The 19,824-nt window shown below is 45.0% G+C and overlaps 1 protein-coding gene across 5 annotated transcripts in view; it reads left to right on the forward strand.

Annotated features, from left to right (window-relative positions):
• Nucleotides 1-18,421, forward strand: part of KDM6B (lysine demethylase 6B) — a 950,060-nt gene extending 931,639 nt beyond the window's left edge. For all 5 annotated transcript variants that reach the window (XM_085639043.1, XM_085639042.1, XM_085639045.1 and 2 more), the window contains 2 exons: nt 15,529-15,699; nt 16,439-18,421. In XM_085639043.1, coding sequence (XP_085495169.1) covers nt 15,529-15,699; nt 16,439-16,462 — 195 coding nt within the window. In that variant the 3' untranslated portion in view covers nt 16,463-18,421. The remainder of the gene's footprint in view (nt 1-15,528; nt 15,700-16,438) is intronic.
• Nucleotides 18,422-19,824: the final 1,403 nt, after the last annotated feature.

Consider the following 19,824-nt stretch of genomic DNA (forward strand, 5'->3'; position numbering starts at 1 on the left):
CCTATTTGGACATTTGCCAAAGACCTCAAAACAATAAACTAGTCACTAAATTTGTTGATAAAAGTTGGGAGTGCCCATAGCACAGTATGACTTTGCACCAGCTAGCCTGGAAAGTATTTAGGACTGCCTGTTTGGAAATTCGCCAAAGACCCAAAAACAATAAACTAGTCACTAAGTTTGTAGGTATTGCTCAGAGTTAGCCAAAAGAGCCATAACCATGCGATGAAAAGCGACTATGACTCCAACATTAGAGTTGGAGACGAGAAGAGCTGAGTTGGATGGAAGAAGAGAGCAGAGTGCTTGGTAGGGAGGAATGACATGGGTTACGTAAAAGACCCATTGCAAAAGCTTAGAACAAATGAGATTGCTTACAAAGGAAATGTAAATAATGGCAAACCACTGTAAACCGCAATACACAATAAAATGAAATCGGACATTATGACTACTGGGGAAATGAGCTGGTTGTAAAAAGCCCTGGAAGAGGTAAAACTGTTAGCTCAATAAGTAGTATATGGGTATGAGCGAAGAGAGAGAAGTAGTGACGGTAAGGGAAAGATAACCACTCTAACTGGCCTGTGCCTAAGAATGCATTTAATGACAAGTTTGGAGATGGGAAGGGCAGAAATCACACACGAAGTCCTGCAGTATGCGCCTTAAACCGTAAAGGAATAGTAAAGAAACTCTCCAGGGAAAGAACAAGGGAGGGAGAGGGGGATTTGTTATAAAGTTGATTAAACATAGTAGACAAAAAATTAATATGGAAGAACTATGCCACTTACTTTGTAAATTAATCCAATATTTCAGTTGCAAAATGTAGGAAAGTGGGTTTCTGTTGCAGTAAGCCCCCCTCCCCCCCCCCACACTTTTTGCCAGACTACTGATGCACTTTTTCTTGGTGTGCCCTGGGTCCCTGCCAATCAGGTTCCCAGGGCCTGTGTTCTTTCCCCAAAAACAAAGCCAATTGCCATCTATGGCCACATGTTAGCCCCTGGTAAATGGTACCACAGGTACCCAGGGCACTGTGACCGGAGAAGGCCTCTAAGGGCTGCAGCACTTATTGTGCCAGCCTCAGAGGCCCTGTACCCTGACACTCACACACTGCCTTGGCAGCCTGAGTGCCTTGGTGCAGAACAAAGTGAAGAGTCGATATGGCACACATCGCTGTGTGCCATGCCCACAAACCACTGCCCTGGCATACATCAGTTACCCCTCTAGCTGGGTGCACTATGCCAGTGGTGAGGGTACAGATGCATGAGCCCTGTACCCCTACAGTGCCCAAGTCCATTCCTGGGCACTGTGTGCAGTGATGCCATTAAGAGTATATGGTGCGGAGAGTTTGGCATTACGAACTCCACAGCACCATGATGGCTACACTGAAGACTGGGAAGTTTGGTATCAAACTTCTCAGCACATTAAACCCACACTGATGCCAGTGTGGGATTTAATGTAAAATGCACAACAGAGGGCATGCTCCCTGAAATTTGACCAACTACTAGTGACCTGACTGAGTGGTTGCTTAGGTTGCCACCACTAGACATTTTTCTGGACCCCTGGGTCGAGAGCTTGCTGCTCTCGGGGGCCTGAAACAATGCACATCCTGGGACGAGGTGCCAAGCCTCCTCCCCAGGATGGGCAGGGTTCACGAAGGAGAGACTTCAAAGGCTGCCGCCTTTGTGAGCCTCTCCATACCTTTTGCTGCTTTCACGTTGGGTGGGAGAACCAGTGGGGAAAAACATTGAGGAAAAGAGGTGTGCCCACCTCTGCCAACTCCACCCCTCAGGTGGGGGAGGCGAGGTGAAGCACAACCTCGAGTCCCCGCCATCTTGAGGATGGGGGCACTCAGCCAACCAGGGACAGGCTCCTGCCCCCTCCCACTGGAAAGTGGCAGAATAGGGGGTGTACCCACCCCAGGGAAGGGACCCATTGGTCCCTGCCCTTTACCTACAACTCCCCCTAAATTTAGTATTTAGGGGCACCCTGAAACTTCCTTCCTCAGATTAGAAACCGCAAGATAGGGACCGAAGAGCCGTGTAGAGCTAACAAGTGGATGACGCCCACTGACTTCGTCCCAGAGCTACTGGCCTGTCTCCCCTCGAACCTGCTTCTGTGAAATTCCGGCGTGTCCTGCAGCCAGCAACCTCACAAACCCCGTAGGACCTGCCTTCACTTCAAGGACTCTATCTCCCGAGAACACCGGACGTGTTTAAACTGCAGCTTTTGTTTCCAGCCAGAGACCGCGAATCCAGCACACTCTGCACCCGCCGACCCTGGCCCTAGCGAACCAACACCACGAGGAGGCCCCCCCAGCGATCCTAATCCGAGATCCGGCGACTCCTGACCTGCCTCAAGCCTCCAGACGACGCCTGCAGCCTCAATCCAGAGCGGGTTAGAAAATCCAACGTCAAAAGGCCCCCCTGCACCCGACGCTCCACGGCCTTGTGTGCCCAAACCAACGGTGCCTAACCAACCCACGACATCCCAACTTACCCCTCAAAGTGGTGGTCGCACCCAAAAGATCCTCGTCCCCGAGCCTGCAGTGTTTCTTTGTCCCGGAGGTTCTCCATTGAAAACAGGGCACCCAACCTCAAAACAGCACCCTGCACCCGGCCACCCTAGTGCCGCTGAGGGTGCACCTTTGGTGCTACTTTGGTCCCCAACTTGCCCTCAGCTAAACCCTAGGAGCTTTGCTCCCACTGCCGTGTGGCCTGCTAGCCAGCAGCCACCAACTGGAAGCTCCCTATCCTCCATAGGATAACGTTGGGCCTCAACACTCTGCACCCGGCCGCCCTAGTGCCGCTGTGGGTGCAATCACAGTGCATCACTGATCCCGGGGGACCCCTGAGTCTAACCCCAGAACCTTAACTCCCACAGTCGTTAATTACCTGCAAACCGATAACCTGTTTTTCTTCCATAGGATACTATTGACAATTTTCTTCGAAAAAACTACTTAGTGTGGAGTTTTGAAAACTTGAAATATTCCTTAAAAATGTAAATAATAACCAAAACGCATTTTCTCAACTGTTTTCAGGAAATGTCCCAGTGCTGAATCTAGGCATCCAGCACTGAGTTCGAAAAAGTATCGTAAAAGTTACTTACCTGCAATTTACTGTCAAAGCCCATTCATTACAATGTACTGCTCCAAAAGGTTTCTAAGTGTGGAGTTTTGAAAACTGAAAATATTCTTTAAAAATCACACAAATAAAAAAAAACGCATTTTCTCAACTGTTTTCAGGAAATGTCCCAGTGCTGAATCTAGGCATCCAGCATTGAGTTAGAAAAAGGAACAAAAAAGTAACTTACCTGCAATTTGTTGAAAAAGTCCATTCATTCCAATGTACTATACCTGCTAAGTGTTGCAATCTGCTACATTATCTGTAAACCAAAACCAATATAATTTCTACTGCATTTTTTAACTGTATTACAAACAAAGTATCATATTACTGCAAAGTATTTATATGCTTACCTGTGCCAGGCTTGTTTGGTTCTAGAAAAATAAAACAATATATATTTTTATACAACAATAGGCCTATAGTCCAGTTCCTGAGTGTGTGAATTCATTTGCTGACTGAGTGTGTACATCAAATGCTTAACACTGTCCTCTGATACTGCCTTACTGCTCGACCAAGCTACCACTTTAGAGAGTAAGGTTCTATCTAACTCTAACCTCTGCCTACATTTGGGGACTCTTGGACTCTATGCACACTGTACCTCACTTTGGTGCAGTATATATAGAGCCAGTTTCTTACACATTTTGAGTAATTGCATGGTTCGAGGCATGTGAGCTGTAGATCACATGCTTTGCATACTCCTGCCATCTAGTGTTTGGTCCGGATGTTTGCAAGTAGTTTTTGTTCGAAGAAGTCTTTCCAGTCATGAGGTAGGTGACTCCTTTTGGTGATAGTGCGCAGTGCGCATGGGTATCGATTCCATTGTTATTTTTTTTTTCCACCGTGTTTGGACGGGTATTGCTGCACTATGCTTCGGAATCGATCCTCTGGTTCCCCCTCGGTGCGTACTCTGTACGTTGACGGTATTGTTTTCGAACGTGTTTTCTCTTTCCGCGGTTTGATTTGAATTTCACGAAACTTTGACATTTCGACCAGAAGATCTGCAGGCGGTCTTCCGCTCCATCTACATCCGTTTGGCTCCTCGTCGATGGAATGGACTCAATTTAAATTCAGTCACCTTTGCCACGTGTATGGACTCCGATGTGTAATTTGTGCTTGTCCCCTGAGCAAAGAGCAAGACTGCGATGCATGCCGATGCTTCAGGTCAAAGAAAACTCTCCGTGATCGTTGGGCTCGACGTCAAGGGATGCAGCGGTTGGGTGTCACACCGGACCTCTTCGGTGAAGACGCCGAACAAGAAGATGTATCGGTGGCAGAGGAGGATATGGCTTCAGCTGCGTCTGACTCAGAATCAGACTTACAGATCAACCTCAAGGACGATGATGTGCCGCAGGGACAAGGAGATGTGAGTACCGAAGACACCTGCTCTCCCCCATCCACCTCCCACCCCCACCGTCCCTAAGAAATCTAAGGCTTCGCCACCACCTCTGCCTCAAGGCAAAGGTCTGCACCGAGAAGAGGTTTCCAACGCTCTGCCACATGGCTCAGCACCTTAACTCTCTGAAAAGCCTTCCGGCTCGGGACTGAGTCTGCCAAAGCCCACTTCTGAGTCGAAATCTCCCAGCTTGAAATCCAAGATGGCTTCCAAACAGAATCCTTCCGACACCGAAAACTAAGAAACATCCCTCGGAGTCAAATCCGAAAGCTTCAAACATAGACACTGTACCTCCTAAACAGGATCCAAAACAGAAAAAGCTGTATATTCACCCTGACACAGGGCATATCCATGCTAAAACTCCATCCAAGCACAAGCTTTCTGAGGATGATAGCCCATGCAAGTTTTCTCTCAAGAAAATAAGTGCAGGCACTAGTCTTTTTCATATAGTTCCATCTCCTCCTCCACCTCAGCTTGATCCATTACAAATTACACCAAGTCAGTCTCCTCTACCTCATTTTCACAGAGGTGACCCTGACGATGCACGATTACCAGATCCTTGGACGGACTACACAATTGATCTTCCACAGGACACTGACCAAAATCTTTATCATGCCAGGCCATCTCCACCTGATGACAATCTGTCTTACTAAAAGCTTATTGCTAGAGCAGCAGAATACCACGGGGGTCTTTAGAGGAAGATTTTCTCTTTGACACTCTAGAATCCCATAAGTCCAGTCAGACACTGACTATGCTCAAGGGCATGTTAAGGCACACAGACGATATTTTTAAAGATCCTGTCTGTGCCAGAATCCTTACTCCTAGAGCAGATAAAAAATATAAATGTTCCCCCACAGATCCTATTTGTATTAGGGGTCATTTACCACTTTATTCTTTAGTGGTATCAAATGCTAGAAAGAGGGCTCACTCTCAAGCATCTGGGGATGCCCCTCCCAGATAAAGAATCAAAGCTTATTGATGCTTCGGTTAAACGGGTGGCTGCGCAAGCAGCTAACCAATGGCGTATCGCTAATACGCAGGGCTTACTAGCAAGATACGATAGAGCCCACTGGAACAATTACTTCAGTTCCCCCAAAGGAGCATAGGACAAAGGCTCAGGATTTAGTCCAGGAAGGCAAACTAATTTCTAATGCCTCCATCAGATGTGCTCTAGATGCAGTAGACACCGCACCTAGCGAAGTAAATACTAGCATCTTACTAAGACGACAAGCATGGTTGCGGATATCCGGGTTCAAACATGAAGTCCAACAATCAATCCTGGCTATACCCTTTGATAAACATCTTTTTAACCCTGAAGTCTATCTAGCGCTTGAAAAAATGAAAAAGGACACTGATGTAGCAAACTCGATGTGAGCACTTCAATCTCCCTCCAATAGAGGTTTCTTTTGGTGCTCTTTTTATAGGGGAGGGTCCAAGTCCACAGGCACTGGCCAGAACACTTCCTCCTACAAAGGCAATTCGCAATCATTTTACGAGTGGATTTTTCAGAGGAAGTTATAGGGTAAATAGTCTCAGTGGTTGAGGTCAAAACAACACACCACGCACTTCCCCTTCCTCAAGCAGACAGTGACTTCCCAACACTTCCCTGCGCCTACACCACACCTGTCGGAGGAATACTTCAAGACTTTTCCAATAACCGACAAATGGGTGCTTCGAATTATACGACATGGTTTTTGCCCACAGCTTATCAACAATCCTCACATTCCTCCTCGAGCTCACAAAAAATCACCAGACCATCAGCACTTGCTTCAACAAGAAGTGCAATCTTTATTACTCAAAGGGGCTATAGAACCAGTCCCAATTCAGTACCAAGGGTCAGGGGTTTATTCTCTTTACTTTCTGATTCCCAAAAAGGACGGCTCCTTAAACAAATACATATTGTCAGAGCACTTTTACATGGTAACTCTTCAACAGGTACTTCCTCTCTTGCAGCAGGGCGACCTTCTGTCTACTCTAGATCAAAAGGACACCAACTTTCGCAATTTATCCCGTTCATTGCAAATACCTCAGGTTTGTGATAGCAGGCAAACATTACCAGTTCAAGGTACTTCCATCTGGCATCACCACAGCCCCCAGAGTGTTCACCAAATGTCTTGCAGTAGTAGCTGCTCATCTTATAAGACAATGTATACATGTCTTCCCTTACCTGGATGACTGGCTTGTCAAAGCGGGCACTTAACAGAACTGTATTCTACACACTCAGACAACAGTGCACCTACTTCACCAGTTAGGTTTTACAATAAATGCACAAAAGTCTCACCTGTGTCCGGCACAAGTGCAGTCTTATCTGGGAGCTTCCTCAAAACTCTCAAAGCTCTAGCCACTCCCAATGTAGCCAGAATTCACAATATTCAGGCCACACTATTACAATTCCAGCCCAACCAATCATTACTAGCCAGAGTATTCATGCAACTGCTGGGAATGATGGCATCTTGCATTGCAATCGTACCTCATGCAAGGCTTCCCATGCGTCCTCTGCAAGACTGTCTAGCGCGTCAGTGGAATCAATCACAGGGTCTATTAACCGAACTAGTGTCAGTACACAGTCGCACCCATCGCTCTCTGCAGTGGTGGAACCCTCAAAAGGGCGACCTTTCATAGACCCGATTGTGAGAAAGTGCCATCTTTCTTGCATGGTATGCCCCCACTTTTTGCTGAATTGCTGAATGTACTTTTACTGAGTGTGCCCTGGACTCCTGCCAATCGGGTGCCCAGGGCCTATGTTCCTTCCCTAAAACAAACCAACCCCAAATTGACAAACCCTGGCCACATGTCCGCCCCTGGTAAATGGTACCCTAGGTACCCAGGGCCTTGTGACCAGGGAAGGCCTCTAAGGGCTGCAGCACTCCTTGTGCCACCCTTAGAGGCCCTGTACCCTTACACACACACACACTGCCTTTGCAGGCTGAGTGTTTGGGTGCAAGACAAAAACAAAGTCGACATGGCACACATCCCTGTGTGCCATGCCCATCACCTACACTGCCATGGCATACATCAGTCACCCCTCTAGCTGGGTGCCTCATGCCAATGGTGTGGGCACAGGACCAGGAGCCCTGTGCCCCTACAGTACCCAGGTCCATTCCTGAGCACTGTAACTGCAGTGCTGCCATTTAAGAGTACACGAGCTCCACAGCACCATAATGGCAACACTAAAGACTGAGAAGTTTGGTATCAAACTTCTCAGCACATTAAACCCACACTGATGCGGTGTAGGATATAATGTACTCAGCACCCCAGAGGGCATCTTAGAGGTGCCCCCTTAAACCTAACCTACAATCCACGTCTGCTCTGAGGCTGCCTAGGCTGCCACCCAGCAGACATGTTGCTGGACCCCTGGGTAGGAGAGCCCCTGTTCTCCTGGGCCTGCAACAATGCACATCCTGGGCGAGGTGCTAAATCTCCTCCCCCAGGATGGGCAGGGGGAAGCTTCAAAGGCATGCCACCTCTGTGAGCTTCCCCAGGCCCCTGCAACCCCCCCACTCTGGCGAGAAGCTTTGGCCGGAAACCCCAAATAAGGACAAGGGATGTGCCAGCCTGCCAACCCCACTCCTCAGGTGGGGGAGGCGAGGTGAAGCACATCTCCGGGCTCTCGCCATCTTGAAGATGGGGAGCCCTACCCTATCATGACTAGGCTACTGTCCCCCTCCCACAGGAGAGAGGCAGGATAGGGGGTGTACCCACCCCAGGACAGGGACCCATTGGTCCCTGCCCTTCACCTACCTGTAACGCCCCTAAATCTAGCATTTAGGGGCACCCTGAACCTTCCTTCCCCAGTTTCCAGATTCAAAACTACGAAGAGCAAGAAGAAAGAAGACCTGCCCTGCAGCTGCTGAAAAGAGGAAGACACCAACTGCTTTGGCCCCAGCCCTACCGGCCTGTCGACCCTCGAACCTGCTCCTGCTCCAGCCCGGCATCTCTTGTGGCCAGCAACCTCACCAACCCCGGAGGACCTGGCTACCTTTTGGCTCGAAGCCCCTGGGACTCCCATGAGTAGAGGCTCTACTCAAAACCTATCTCTAATCCCTGGCAGCAGCCCGGAACCGCGAACCCAGCACAATCTGCACCAGCCAAGCCTGGCCAGTGCCGGAGTGAACAAAGACCCTGAGGACGACCCCACGGCGACTGTGACCCCGAGTCCGGCACCCAAGGACCTCCCTCGACACTCCTGAAGAAGCCTGCAGCCTCAGAACAAGGTGCCCCCCCAACCGCGATCAACAGAGGGTAAGATTTCCCGACACCAAAAGGCACCCCTGCACGCGGCGCCCCACGGCCCCCTGTGCCCAATCCCGGGGTACCTACCTATCCTCCAACTACCCAACTTACCTCTCGAAGTGGTGGTGGCACCTGAAGAGTCCTCGTCCCCGAGCTTGCAGTCTTTTTCTAAACCGGAGATTTCACTGCACGCGGCGCCCCACGGCCCCCTGTGCCCAATCCCGGGGTACCTACCTATCCTCCAACTACCCAACTTACCTCTCGAAGTGGTGGTGGCACCTGAAGAGTCCTCGTCCCCGAGCTTGCAGTCTTTTTCTAAACCGGAGATTTCCCATTGAATTCAATTGAGCGCCTGAAGGCTCAAAAGCACTCTGCACCCAGCCGCCCGAGTGGCCCTGGCAGTGAAAACTCTACATCTACCTACTTGCCCTGAGTAAGTGACCAGGAGCCCAGCTCCCACAGCCGCGTGACTTGCCAGTCAGCAGCCACCAACCAAGGTCCCCCTATCCCTCATAGGATAACATGGGGCCTAACTCTCTCTGCAGCCGGCCGCCCTAGAGCCGCTGAGGGTGAACCAACGGTACCTACCTGACCCTGGGGGACCCCTGAGTCTATGCCCAGAACCTCAACTCTGCCAGTCGAGTACTTACCCTTAAACCGCAAACTCTATTTTCCTCATAGGGTAACATTGACTGGCTTTTTCCTGAAATTTCTTGTAAGTGTGGACTTTTCAAATCTTAAAATATTCACCAAAAATCAGCCGAGTAACGAAAACGAAATTACTCACCTGCTCTTAGGTGAGCTCTCAGTGCTGGATCTTGGTGCCCAGCACTGACTCTGAAAAATACTTCCAACTGTACTTACCCTTAACTCAATTTTCTTCCATAGGAAACCATTGACTGTTTTTCTGTGAAATTTCTTCTAAGTGTCGATTTCTGCAATCTTTAAATATTCTTCAAAAATCGTATAATATCTGAAAACGTAATTACTTACCTGTTTTGGATAAAGGTCCCAGTACTGAGTATAGGCACCCAGTACTGGATTACAAAAGTAACGAGAACATACTGTACCTGTAACCTGAATTTTCCTCCATAGGGAATCATTGACTGTTTTATTTGAAATATTTTTTAAGTGTCAACTTTTAAAATAGCTAAATATTGTTCATAAAATCATTACAGTAATTTAATAGAGTTTCATCACTTGATTCTGAGTACTGACCCAGGACTGAATCTAGGATCCGGTCCTGGAATTCCAAAAGTAATCTAAAAAGTAATCTGTTGCAACTAACTTGAATTTACCATTGAGCTCAATGCATTGTTGTGTTTAAAAATAGAGTTGCCTACTGCAACCACTTGTACTGTTTACAAAAGTCTATTGCATATTGCAAAAGTATTTATATGAAACATCTCTTGCTGAGAAAGTATATTTTAAATCCAAGTGTTGGTTCTAAAATAAAACAAGCATATATTTTTTATATATAAACCATTGGCCTAGAGTTCAGTTATTGAGTGTGTGAGACCATTTGCTGACTGGGTGTGTACAACAAATGCTTTACACTGTCCCCTGATACTGCCTTACTGCTCGACCAAACTACCACTTTAGAGAGTAAGGTTATATCTAACTTTAACCTCTGTCAAACCCTGGGGGACTGTGGACTCTGTACACCCTGTACCTATTAAGGAACAGTATAAACAGAGCCACTTTCTCACACCGATTCCACAGACTATACAGACACCAGACGCATTGTTAACAGGTGGAGGTGCCCATCTTCAACATTACACAGTACAGGGACTGTGGTCTGACAATCACAAACATCTCCACATCAGCTACCTAGAACCCCTAGCAGTGTTCCTTGCACTCAAAGCTTTTCACACCCAACTTGTGGGCAAGACTGTCTTAGTTCGCACAACCTACAGAAACAGGGAGGGACTCACTCTCCAGCTGTCGCGCCTTGCACAAAGCATTTGGAATTGGGCGATTCACCACAAAATCTATCTCCTAGCAGAACACCTTCCAGGAGTAGACAATCTGATTGCAGACCTGCTCAGCAGAAACAGGCAGCAAGTACACGAGTGGGAACTTCACCCCAAGTTCTTTTTCCCTACTTTCAAAAATGGGGTTTTCCCCAGATGGATGTTTGCCACAGTACACAACACAAAATGCCCAAGCTTCGCATCCAGGTTTCCACACCCAGCATCCAAGGGCAATGCTCTATGGGTGAACTGGTTAAGGATATTTGCTTATGCTTTTCCGCCTCTCCCACTAATTCTATTACTGGTTCTGAAGCTCAGACAAACGTCCCTCACACTGATCTTAGTAGCCCCCACATGGGCTTGTAAACCTTGTTAAACCCCCCTGTTGGAACTCTGTGGTTCCTCATCAAAAGCTACATATCACACCATGTCTCCTCACTCAACCATGGATAAATCAGACCTCCAAATCCCAGAGAACTCAACCTAGCGATTTGGCTCCTGAAATCATAGTTTGGTTATTTACAACTGCCACCAGACTATGAATATTCTCAAAGAGGCTAGAAGACCTACTACTACAGCAGTTTATGCAGCAAAAGGGAAACTGTTTGTTGTCTATTGTAGTAAGAACAACATCAATCCACTTGATGCTTCTGCACAGAACATAATTTGTTATCTGTTGCATTTACAGCAATGTGGACTAACTTACGTATCCATTTGTTTACGTTCAGCAGCCGTAGCTGCATACTTGCAAAACGGACAACACTTATCTCTATTCAAAGTACCAGTGATTAAAGCCTTCATGGAAGGATTGAAAACGGTGATACCCCCTGCTCCCAGAGTGGAATTTAAACAGCCCATACAAGGCTAATGGGTCCACCTTTTGAACCAATGCACAAATGTCAGTTACAATTCCCATCATGGAAAGTTGCTTTCCTCATAGCAATAACCTCACTAAGGACAGTTGGTGAACTTCAGGCATTAACTTTACAAGAGCCTTTCTTTCAACTTCACAAAGATAGAGTGGTTCTTCGCACGAATCCTAAATTTCTCCCTAAAGTAGTTTCTGCTTTTCATATCAATCGATCAGTTAAGTTACCTGTGTTCTTTCCTCAACCTGATTCTGTAGCAGAACGAGCCCTACACACACTTTGTTAGACGTGCTATACTTTACTACATAGAAAGAACCAAAGATTTTAGAAAAACTAAGCAACTATGTGTTGCTTTTTCTCCACCTCACAAGGGCAATCCTATATCTAAGTTGGGTATTGTGAGATGGATTATAAAATGTATCCAAACGTTATGTTAAAGCAAAGAACTTTGTACCCCCTAGAGCGCACTCTACTCGCAAAATAGGGGCTACTATGGCCTTCTTGGGAAATATTCCCTTAGCTGATATTTGTAAGGTAGCAACATGCTCTACACCGCACACATTCACCACACTATTGTGTAGATGTGTTAGCAAGACAACAGACTAATGTAGGCCAAGCAGTACTTATAATTCCTATTTCAAACTACAACTGCTACAGGTTAGCCACCGCTTTAGGAGTTATACTTTGCATAGACTATATAGCAGTAGTGATCTACAGCTCACATGCCTCGAATGGATAATATTACTTACCCAGTAAGCATCTGTTCTTGGCATGTAGAGCTGTAGATTCACATACGCCCGCCCACCTACCCGGTCTCCTGTAGTTGTAGTTCTTAAATCACATTTGTACGCATGGACATCTCTATTCTACTAACTCCATTTTCACCCTCGGGGGGGGGGGCGGGGGGGGGGGGGCAGGGCAATCTAACAATAGAGTTGATGCCCATGCGCACTATCCCCGAAAGGAGGAGTCACCTATCGCATGACTGGAAAGACTTCTTCGAGCAAAAACAGCTTACAAACATCCAGACCCAACACTAGATGGCAGGAGTGTGCAAAGCATGTGAATCTACAGCTCTACATGCCAGGAACAGATGCTTACTGGGTAAGTAATATTATCCTTATGAGCTATGGTACACCGAAAAGATACTAAACTCAGTTTGCATATATATATGAAGTTCTACCTCGACTCTGACTCATCTCAAACCTCTTTCTACTACTCTTTCCAATGCACTACCCTATTTCTCACCCTATACCGCTATCATTATATCCAGTACCTCCACACTTTCATCCATCCCAAACCCTATACCACCACTGTGATCCATCAAAACAACAGACTAACATGTCCACTTCTCAAATTTCACTATACTAATTTACCACTAATCCTTTATGGGTTCCAGAGTAGCGTTATACTTGCCGAAAAAAGCACTTCAACATCTCATCAGGGGTAGTAGCAAGCACTATATAAATGCAAACCTTTTTTCCCCTCTTCTATCCCTCCGCTACACTTCTCTATCCAATTAACCGAATAACATATCCACCACTCAAATTACTTCCTCGTCAGGGGTAGTAAGTTCCATATAAATGCAATTACAATGTGACCAGAAAATCAAGATAAATATATTTTTAAAAAAAGACTAAGCACTTCTGTTTTCAAGGCCGGTCACAATGGCACCAAAACAATAAAGTAAGATGTTTTCTCGCTTAAGAGCCAGAACAAGAAAACAAATCAATAGCGGTGCCAATCCTTCAAACAAATGACCTTTTAGCACTGCTCCGTAGAGCATTAAAAATAGCCAGGGGCAGAATCAAAAAACACCTACACATGTGCTTCTGTCATGATGTACTACTACATCATAAAATGTGGATATTGGCTAGAATTTGAGGGGAAAAAAATTAAAGGCAGCTGCGACGGTGGGACTGAACGCACAGACAGCGGTGAGGTGGGGCAGGTGGTGGTAGGAGAAAGCACGGATAACGGAGGGGAAAAGAAGGCACAACAATGGGAGGTAGGAGGGGAGTGAAGAACGCACCAAAGCATGTCATGCCTGCAGTAGGAGAAACTCATTAAAGAAAATAGTGTTCACAGTCTAAATAACCAGTACCGTGTAACAACTGAAGTAAGGGGCCAGTCGCCATGGGAGGTGACAAATGAAGAGGAGGCGGTTCTAAGGAGGGACTAACAAGCCTATTGACGACTTAGAAGCCAGCATTTAGGATATACAATGGCACAAGCTAATGACAAATATGTGCGGAGAGTGGGCGGGGCTTCTATTCCCTACTCCTCTACAGTTAGTCTTGCAGCGCATGCGCGCTGGCTTTAGGCTCGACCTAAAAAGGAAACCGACACAATTGTGGACCCAACCACTAGATGGCGGAATAATGCACAGCATGTGAATCCAGAAAATTCTTCAAGCTGCAAAACTAATCTTACTGTTAAAATAACCATTTTGTTCTCATTACCAAGTCACGGTTCTGCAACTCTGCTCCAAGAGTAGTTACTAAAATATTGACGGAGGTGTGAGCACATCTATTTGGGGGAGGGGGGGAGATTTGATGTGTACCCAATCGTGGACGACTGGCTAGTGAGGGAGGGAAGGGGATATTTGATGTGGACCCAATCTTGGACGACTGGTTAGTGAGGGCAAGTTTCCTGTATCAATGTCAATAGAATGTCCACACGGTAGTAAACCTACGGTATCAGTTGGCGTTCACTTAACTCATCTCCACTTCCTCTGAACCACAAACCTTTTCTTCAGGAATAAATACAGAATTGCCATTCAGAGGAGTTTGTTTGCACTGCGGAAACCAACTTCCCTAAACTGGAAGCAAGAATTCGCATGAGATCAATTCAAGAATGAATGAAGGGTCAGAGGTCTCGAAAACAAATGGGAACTAGGATGAGCCAGTGGTTATAACAAGCAAAACACAGACGAATAACAGTGGTGATACAATGTGAACATGTTGAAGGGAAAATTACTCAGAACATCCAGCCTAGATGCCATCAGAGTTCAGTGTTCAGAACAGAATGCTTTCAAGCACGTAAACCACTTGGAAAGAAAGAATATATTTCTATTACTAAATGCTTGCCAAAGTCAAAATTCAAGGTAGAACAATTGAACGACTAGCAGATAAAACAGCCAAGTTCTAGCTGGGCAATAACGGAGGGACAGTTTCGTATCTTCTATCACATGCCACCCTCTCATACCACAAGTGAAGGAAGGGAGTAAAAGGGGTAAAAAAAATCTAAAAATGGAGGCCACTTTTGTGACATTGTTAGCTAACGTCGATATCATAGTGTGTTTATAGTCAATGGCAGCTCAAAAAGCGTTCATAGTTTCAAACACTTCTGAACCCAACCACTAGATGGTGGAATAGTGTGAAGCATGTGAATTAGTCTCATACTGCAAAAATAGTTTTGCAGGTAACTGTTTTCTTCCTGTTTATAAGTATCTATTATCTACAAAAGTTATTCTCCTTCACTCCTTTCTAGAAGTCTTCCTTCACACCTACCCAATCAACACTTCCACCAAACTTGACTCTCATTTCCCGCTCTAAACTAAAGTACATGCTTCCTTTGACTGAAAGAACTAGGGAAAACATGGCTGGGATTGATGGAATAGAAACAATCTGTTTTTACAGAACTGCTCGTCCTGTCCTCTTAAAAGGCTGGGGTAGCTGGAATGGTGGTGACTGTGTTATACGCTTATGATTCAGGTTTGCATCATTCTCAGAAGGATGAAACACGTAGTCTGCTTCAGCGTAATTCCAAACTATGACTCGACCCTTTAGCATCCTGAAAGAATCCTAAGAAGGGCAATGTGAATAACAGCGGGAATTGTGACAAGAGAATTCCGCTATTAACATTTTTCCCCCTCTGTCTCTTTTCATCCATCATTTGTTTTTCTTCTTCCTTGGGCCCGTATTTTGTGCTTCACTTCTCCACTGCAGCTGGAGGTCTTCAACATCCTCTTCGTGACAAGTGAGAACGGGAACAAGAATTCTTATTTGGTGCACTGCGAGGCCTGCGCCCGTGCCCGCAGCTCCAGCCTTCATAATGTCGTGGTGCTAGAACAGTACAAAATGGAGGAGCTAATGCAGAGCTATGACACCCTCAGCTTGGTAAGACCCTCTGAGAGGATGTGTGCTTACATGCTGCTGGAAAGGAAGTACACGGATACCTAGGGAATACCAGGACATTTCAGTCAATGGCTACTGTGCCAAATCTAGAGGGATTAGGAAATGGATGGGTGATATTTGCAGCGAAGACATTAGTGAAGGCTGGTTAACTTTGCCTCGCATGTCCCTGGTGGCTGAGTTACATTTCTCAAGGAGGACCAACCGTGGCATATTGGGTGTTAGCCAAATGACCAGTAACAATAAACACGTATGCAATACGCTTTTCAAAGCCTCGTCAGGATTAGTAAATGCTATATCGATGCAATATAAACATACATGTATTAAATTCCGCCAGCAGGATACACCAAAGATGATCGATATTGTGATCTCAAATTTGTAGATCTGGGTGGAGGTGCAGTGCCAGAGATTTGTGGGGTTCGAGTACCCTCGATAAAAGGTTGTGCTGCATTTCAAGGTTGGGGTTTACTAATAGAACAGCAGGTAATGGTACTGCTGATGTATGACACATTGCTTTTCCAAGCTACCCAACACAATATTTGCAAAGGGGCTCAGTGAGTGAAATACGTTCTACTGATATCTGAAATGATGTGCAACATCTAGTAATAGTAACACTTGTTATCTATGAGTTTTACAAACAACAAAAGTGTGCTATAAGGCATTGTATAAAAACAAGTTATTACTACAATTTAATCATTAATGTGTGCTCTTTATTTCTCTTTAGACTGGATCCACAAGTTCTTGGTGATTCCTAAAGCCATGACCAGTCGAACTGTCTCTGCTTTTCTTCTTCAGGATCAGAGGTGCTGAAAACGACGATGTGGTGGCTTCAGCCACTTTCATCTGAGGTGGGATTCATACTGGTGGTCATCCGCTGGAGTCACCTACATGTGGATCCTACCTAACAAACTGTGTACTCTGCACCTCCATTCTCTAAGGAACCAGCAAAGCCCCTGGAAATGGTCAGCGTGTCATAGACTTTGTTTACACAAACCCTGTCGTGGAGCCCTATTTCACCACCACCCCTACGCAAGCCAGTGGCAAATCATGGTGCGCACGGATGCTGCAAACATGCGGCGGCGTGCAACAACTTTCTATTGTGTCAGTGGGTGGCAAATGAAACGCTGTCTTACTGTGCTTCCTGTCACTGAGGCAGGTGGCCAATAAATTGGGGGCCTCTTTGTGAATATTTATTCCACACTGTATTTTAACATCACAATTTTCCTATGTAGGTTTGTGTTCAATGGAACATGGGTCGGGAAAATGTATGTGGAGAGGGACAAAAGGGATGACTAAATTAAGTTTGCATTACTCATGTCCGTTGATGGCACAATACCATATCAGCCTTGAGATAAGTCTAAAAGTTAATAAGATCAGAATGAAACAAATGAGTATATAGGGTGAATAGAAGGTGGGACAAGTTAAGCATTAATTGTTTGCTTTCAATTTAAGAAAATGTTAGAATGCAAAAGAAATACGGGTTTTTTTAAGCTGGAATTAAAAAAAAAAAAATGGTCCCCCCCCCCTTCCTTTTGTTGATGATTGTTACATCTGTTTATATCAAAAGCATATGGTGGCTCCCTGTCGTGTTAATATAAAACTATATATCTATAAATATCTATGGATATGAATGGATATATATGTATGTATATGTAGATAGATATATATATTATATATATTTTTTACCTTTCTCCGTGTTTTTTGGCACCCAAATGCTCACCTCCATCTTCTGATCAGAGGAGCAGTTGGAGGAAAGAGGGAATGCGTACACTTCAGGTCTGTTGCATTCCTAAATATTTCTCCCTTCTATCTTCACGTTTGAAGGGAGAAATGGAGAGTAGCACCCTGTTCCCCCACTTTGGCATCTGTGCATTATTACCTCCTTGCGGTTTTGTACAATTTCTTTATTTATAAAAGGGTCCCAACTTTTTGGTATGTTTTTTCCCTTCTCTATTTATTGATGAGTATCTTGAATTCCCCTCTATGGTTGCTGATTTTTAATAAATTTTTTTTGTGTTCTCCTCTAAGGGAGTGTTTATTTTAGAATGAAACAATTGTTGAATCTGCGATACTGTGTGAACTTTTAAAAAGGCAAGAAAAACACATTTGTATGGGTAAATTTTCTTCTTTCAAATGGTGCTATTATGTATATATTAAAGCCTTGGGTCTCCCCATTCCTCCCCCTATCCAATGAGACATGGCCTCCCCTTGTACCATTTTCACCTATGTTGATGCTTTCCCTATCACACTGGTTCATACTGGGGAAGGCAACCGGAAAGGGGGGTAGATATCTGTACTGTATAACGAGGGGGCAGGGATGGGTGAATTTTATTTTGTACACATAAAATGAGAGAATGTGTAAAGAAATAAACCTATGTTTTGTGGGGCGTGTAGAACGATCAGATCAAGGTAAAGACAAGTTTCTGGGTAACTTTATTTAATTTTTGGCCTGGAGACAACTTAGTCTGTTTTGCAATGATTTTGACTTTTCGTTTCTGGTATTTTATTCAGTACAACCATGAACAGGCTTCAACCCTTCCCACTGCCCATTCTTTCTTTATTAACTGCACTGTTTTAACCCTCACCATAACAAAATCTGAGCCAGTGGAGTTTACCTTTTTTGTGAATTTGTGTGATATTAAAAATATTAATAATGAATAAAGAGGAAAAAGGCTTTTGATAAAAATAAAACTGTCTTGTATTCTGACTCTGCTTCCTTACTCTATTCTGCCAACGTGAATTCCCAGACTTTATTTCTGCCTACTTGCTTCAATTCTTTAGCAGTGCCGCCAACAGCTCACTTCACAAGAAAGTAAGGAGCGACTAGCATTTATGATCAATGTGCCGATAAACACTAAATGTGCAGCAGCTACATGGGCATCACCACACACATTCACCAAGCATTATTGTGTGGATATACAAATGAATAAGGAAGCGCAAGTTGGACAGAAAGTACTTCAACACCTGTTCGCAAGATCTTCCTCTCACCACAGCACCCCCAGAAGGGGAGAAACCGCTACATAATCTGATGCACCGCATGTGAATCCAGAAAAGGATTCATGCTGCAAAACGAACTGGTTACTTACCAGTAGTAGTTTTGCAGCTTGAAGAAGAGAGAGCGCGCTATATATATACATATATATATATATACATATATAGAGGGGGATATATATATAGAGGGGGATATATATATAGAGGGGGATATATATATAGAGGGGGATATATATATAGAGGGGGATATATATATAGAGGGGGATATATATATAGAGGGGGATATATATAGAGAGGGGGATATATATAGAGAGGGGGATATATATAGAGAGGGGGATATATATAGAGAGGGGGATATATAGAGAGGAATATATAGAGAGGGAGAGAGGGAGAGGGAGAGGGATATAGAGAGAGGAATATAGAGAGAGAGAGATAGAGAGAGGGATATAGAGAGAGGGATATAGAGAGAGGGATATAGAGAGAGGGATATAGCGAGAGGGATATAGCGAGAGGGATAGGGATATAGAGAGAGATAGGGATATAGAGAGGGGGATATAGAGAGGGGGATATATAGAGAGGGATATATAGAGAGAGAGATATATATAGAGAGAGAGATATATAGAGAGAGAGAGATATATATAGAGAGAGAGATATATAGAGAGAGAGAGATATATAGAGAGAGAGAGATATATAGAGAGAGAGATGGATATAGATATATATAGATAGAGAGAGAGAGATAGATACACAAAAGAATTATCAGGAAGAACCATCTAAAGGATTACAGACTAAAACACAAGGAGAAAAAAAGAATCCGAAAATGGCTACCACATACAACGACCAACAAGGTGCTGTCTGACATCACACAGGGGGGGGTACTTATCACCAAATGGTGGTCAACGATGCCCAAAACAGAGGGGGGAGGGGGGAGGAAAAAAATGAAGACTATTCTGGACCCAACAACTAGATGGCGGAATGATGCACAGCACGTGAATACAGAAAAGTCTTCAAGCTGCAAAACTAATCCTACTGGTAAGTAACCATTTCGTTATGGTACTCGGCTGTAGACCAAACCTAAAAAGAGGGTCACCTTCAGGAAGAGCTTCAACCCTGAAAGGAGGC

The sequence above is a fragment of the Triturus cristatus genome, chromosome 12 (assembly GCF_964204655.1).
Source record: "Triturus cristatus chromosome 12, aTriCri1.1, whole genome shotgun sequence".
Lineage (NCBI taxonomy): Eukaryota > Metazoa > Chordata > Amphibia > Caudata > Salamandridae > Triturus > Triturus cristatus.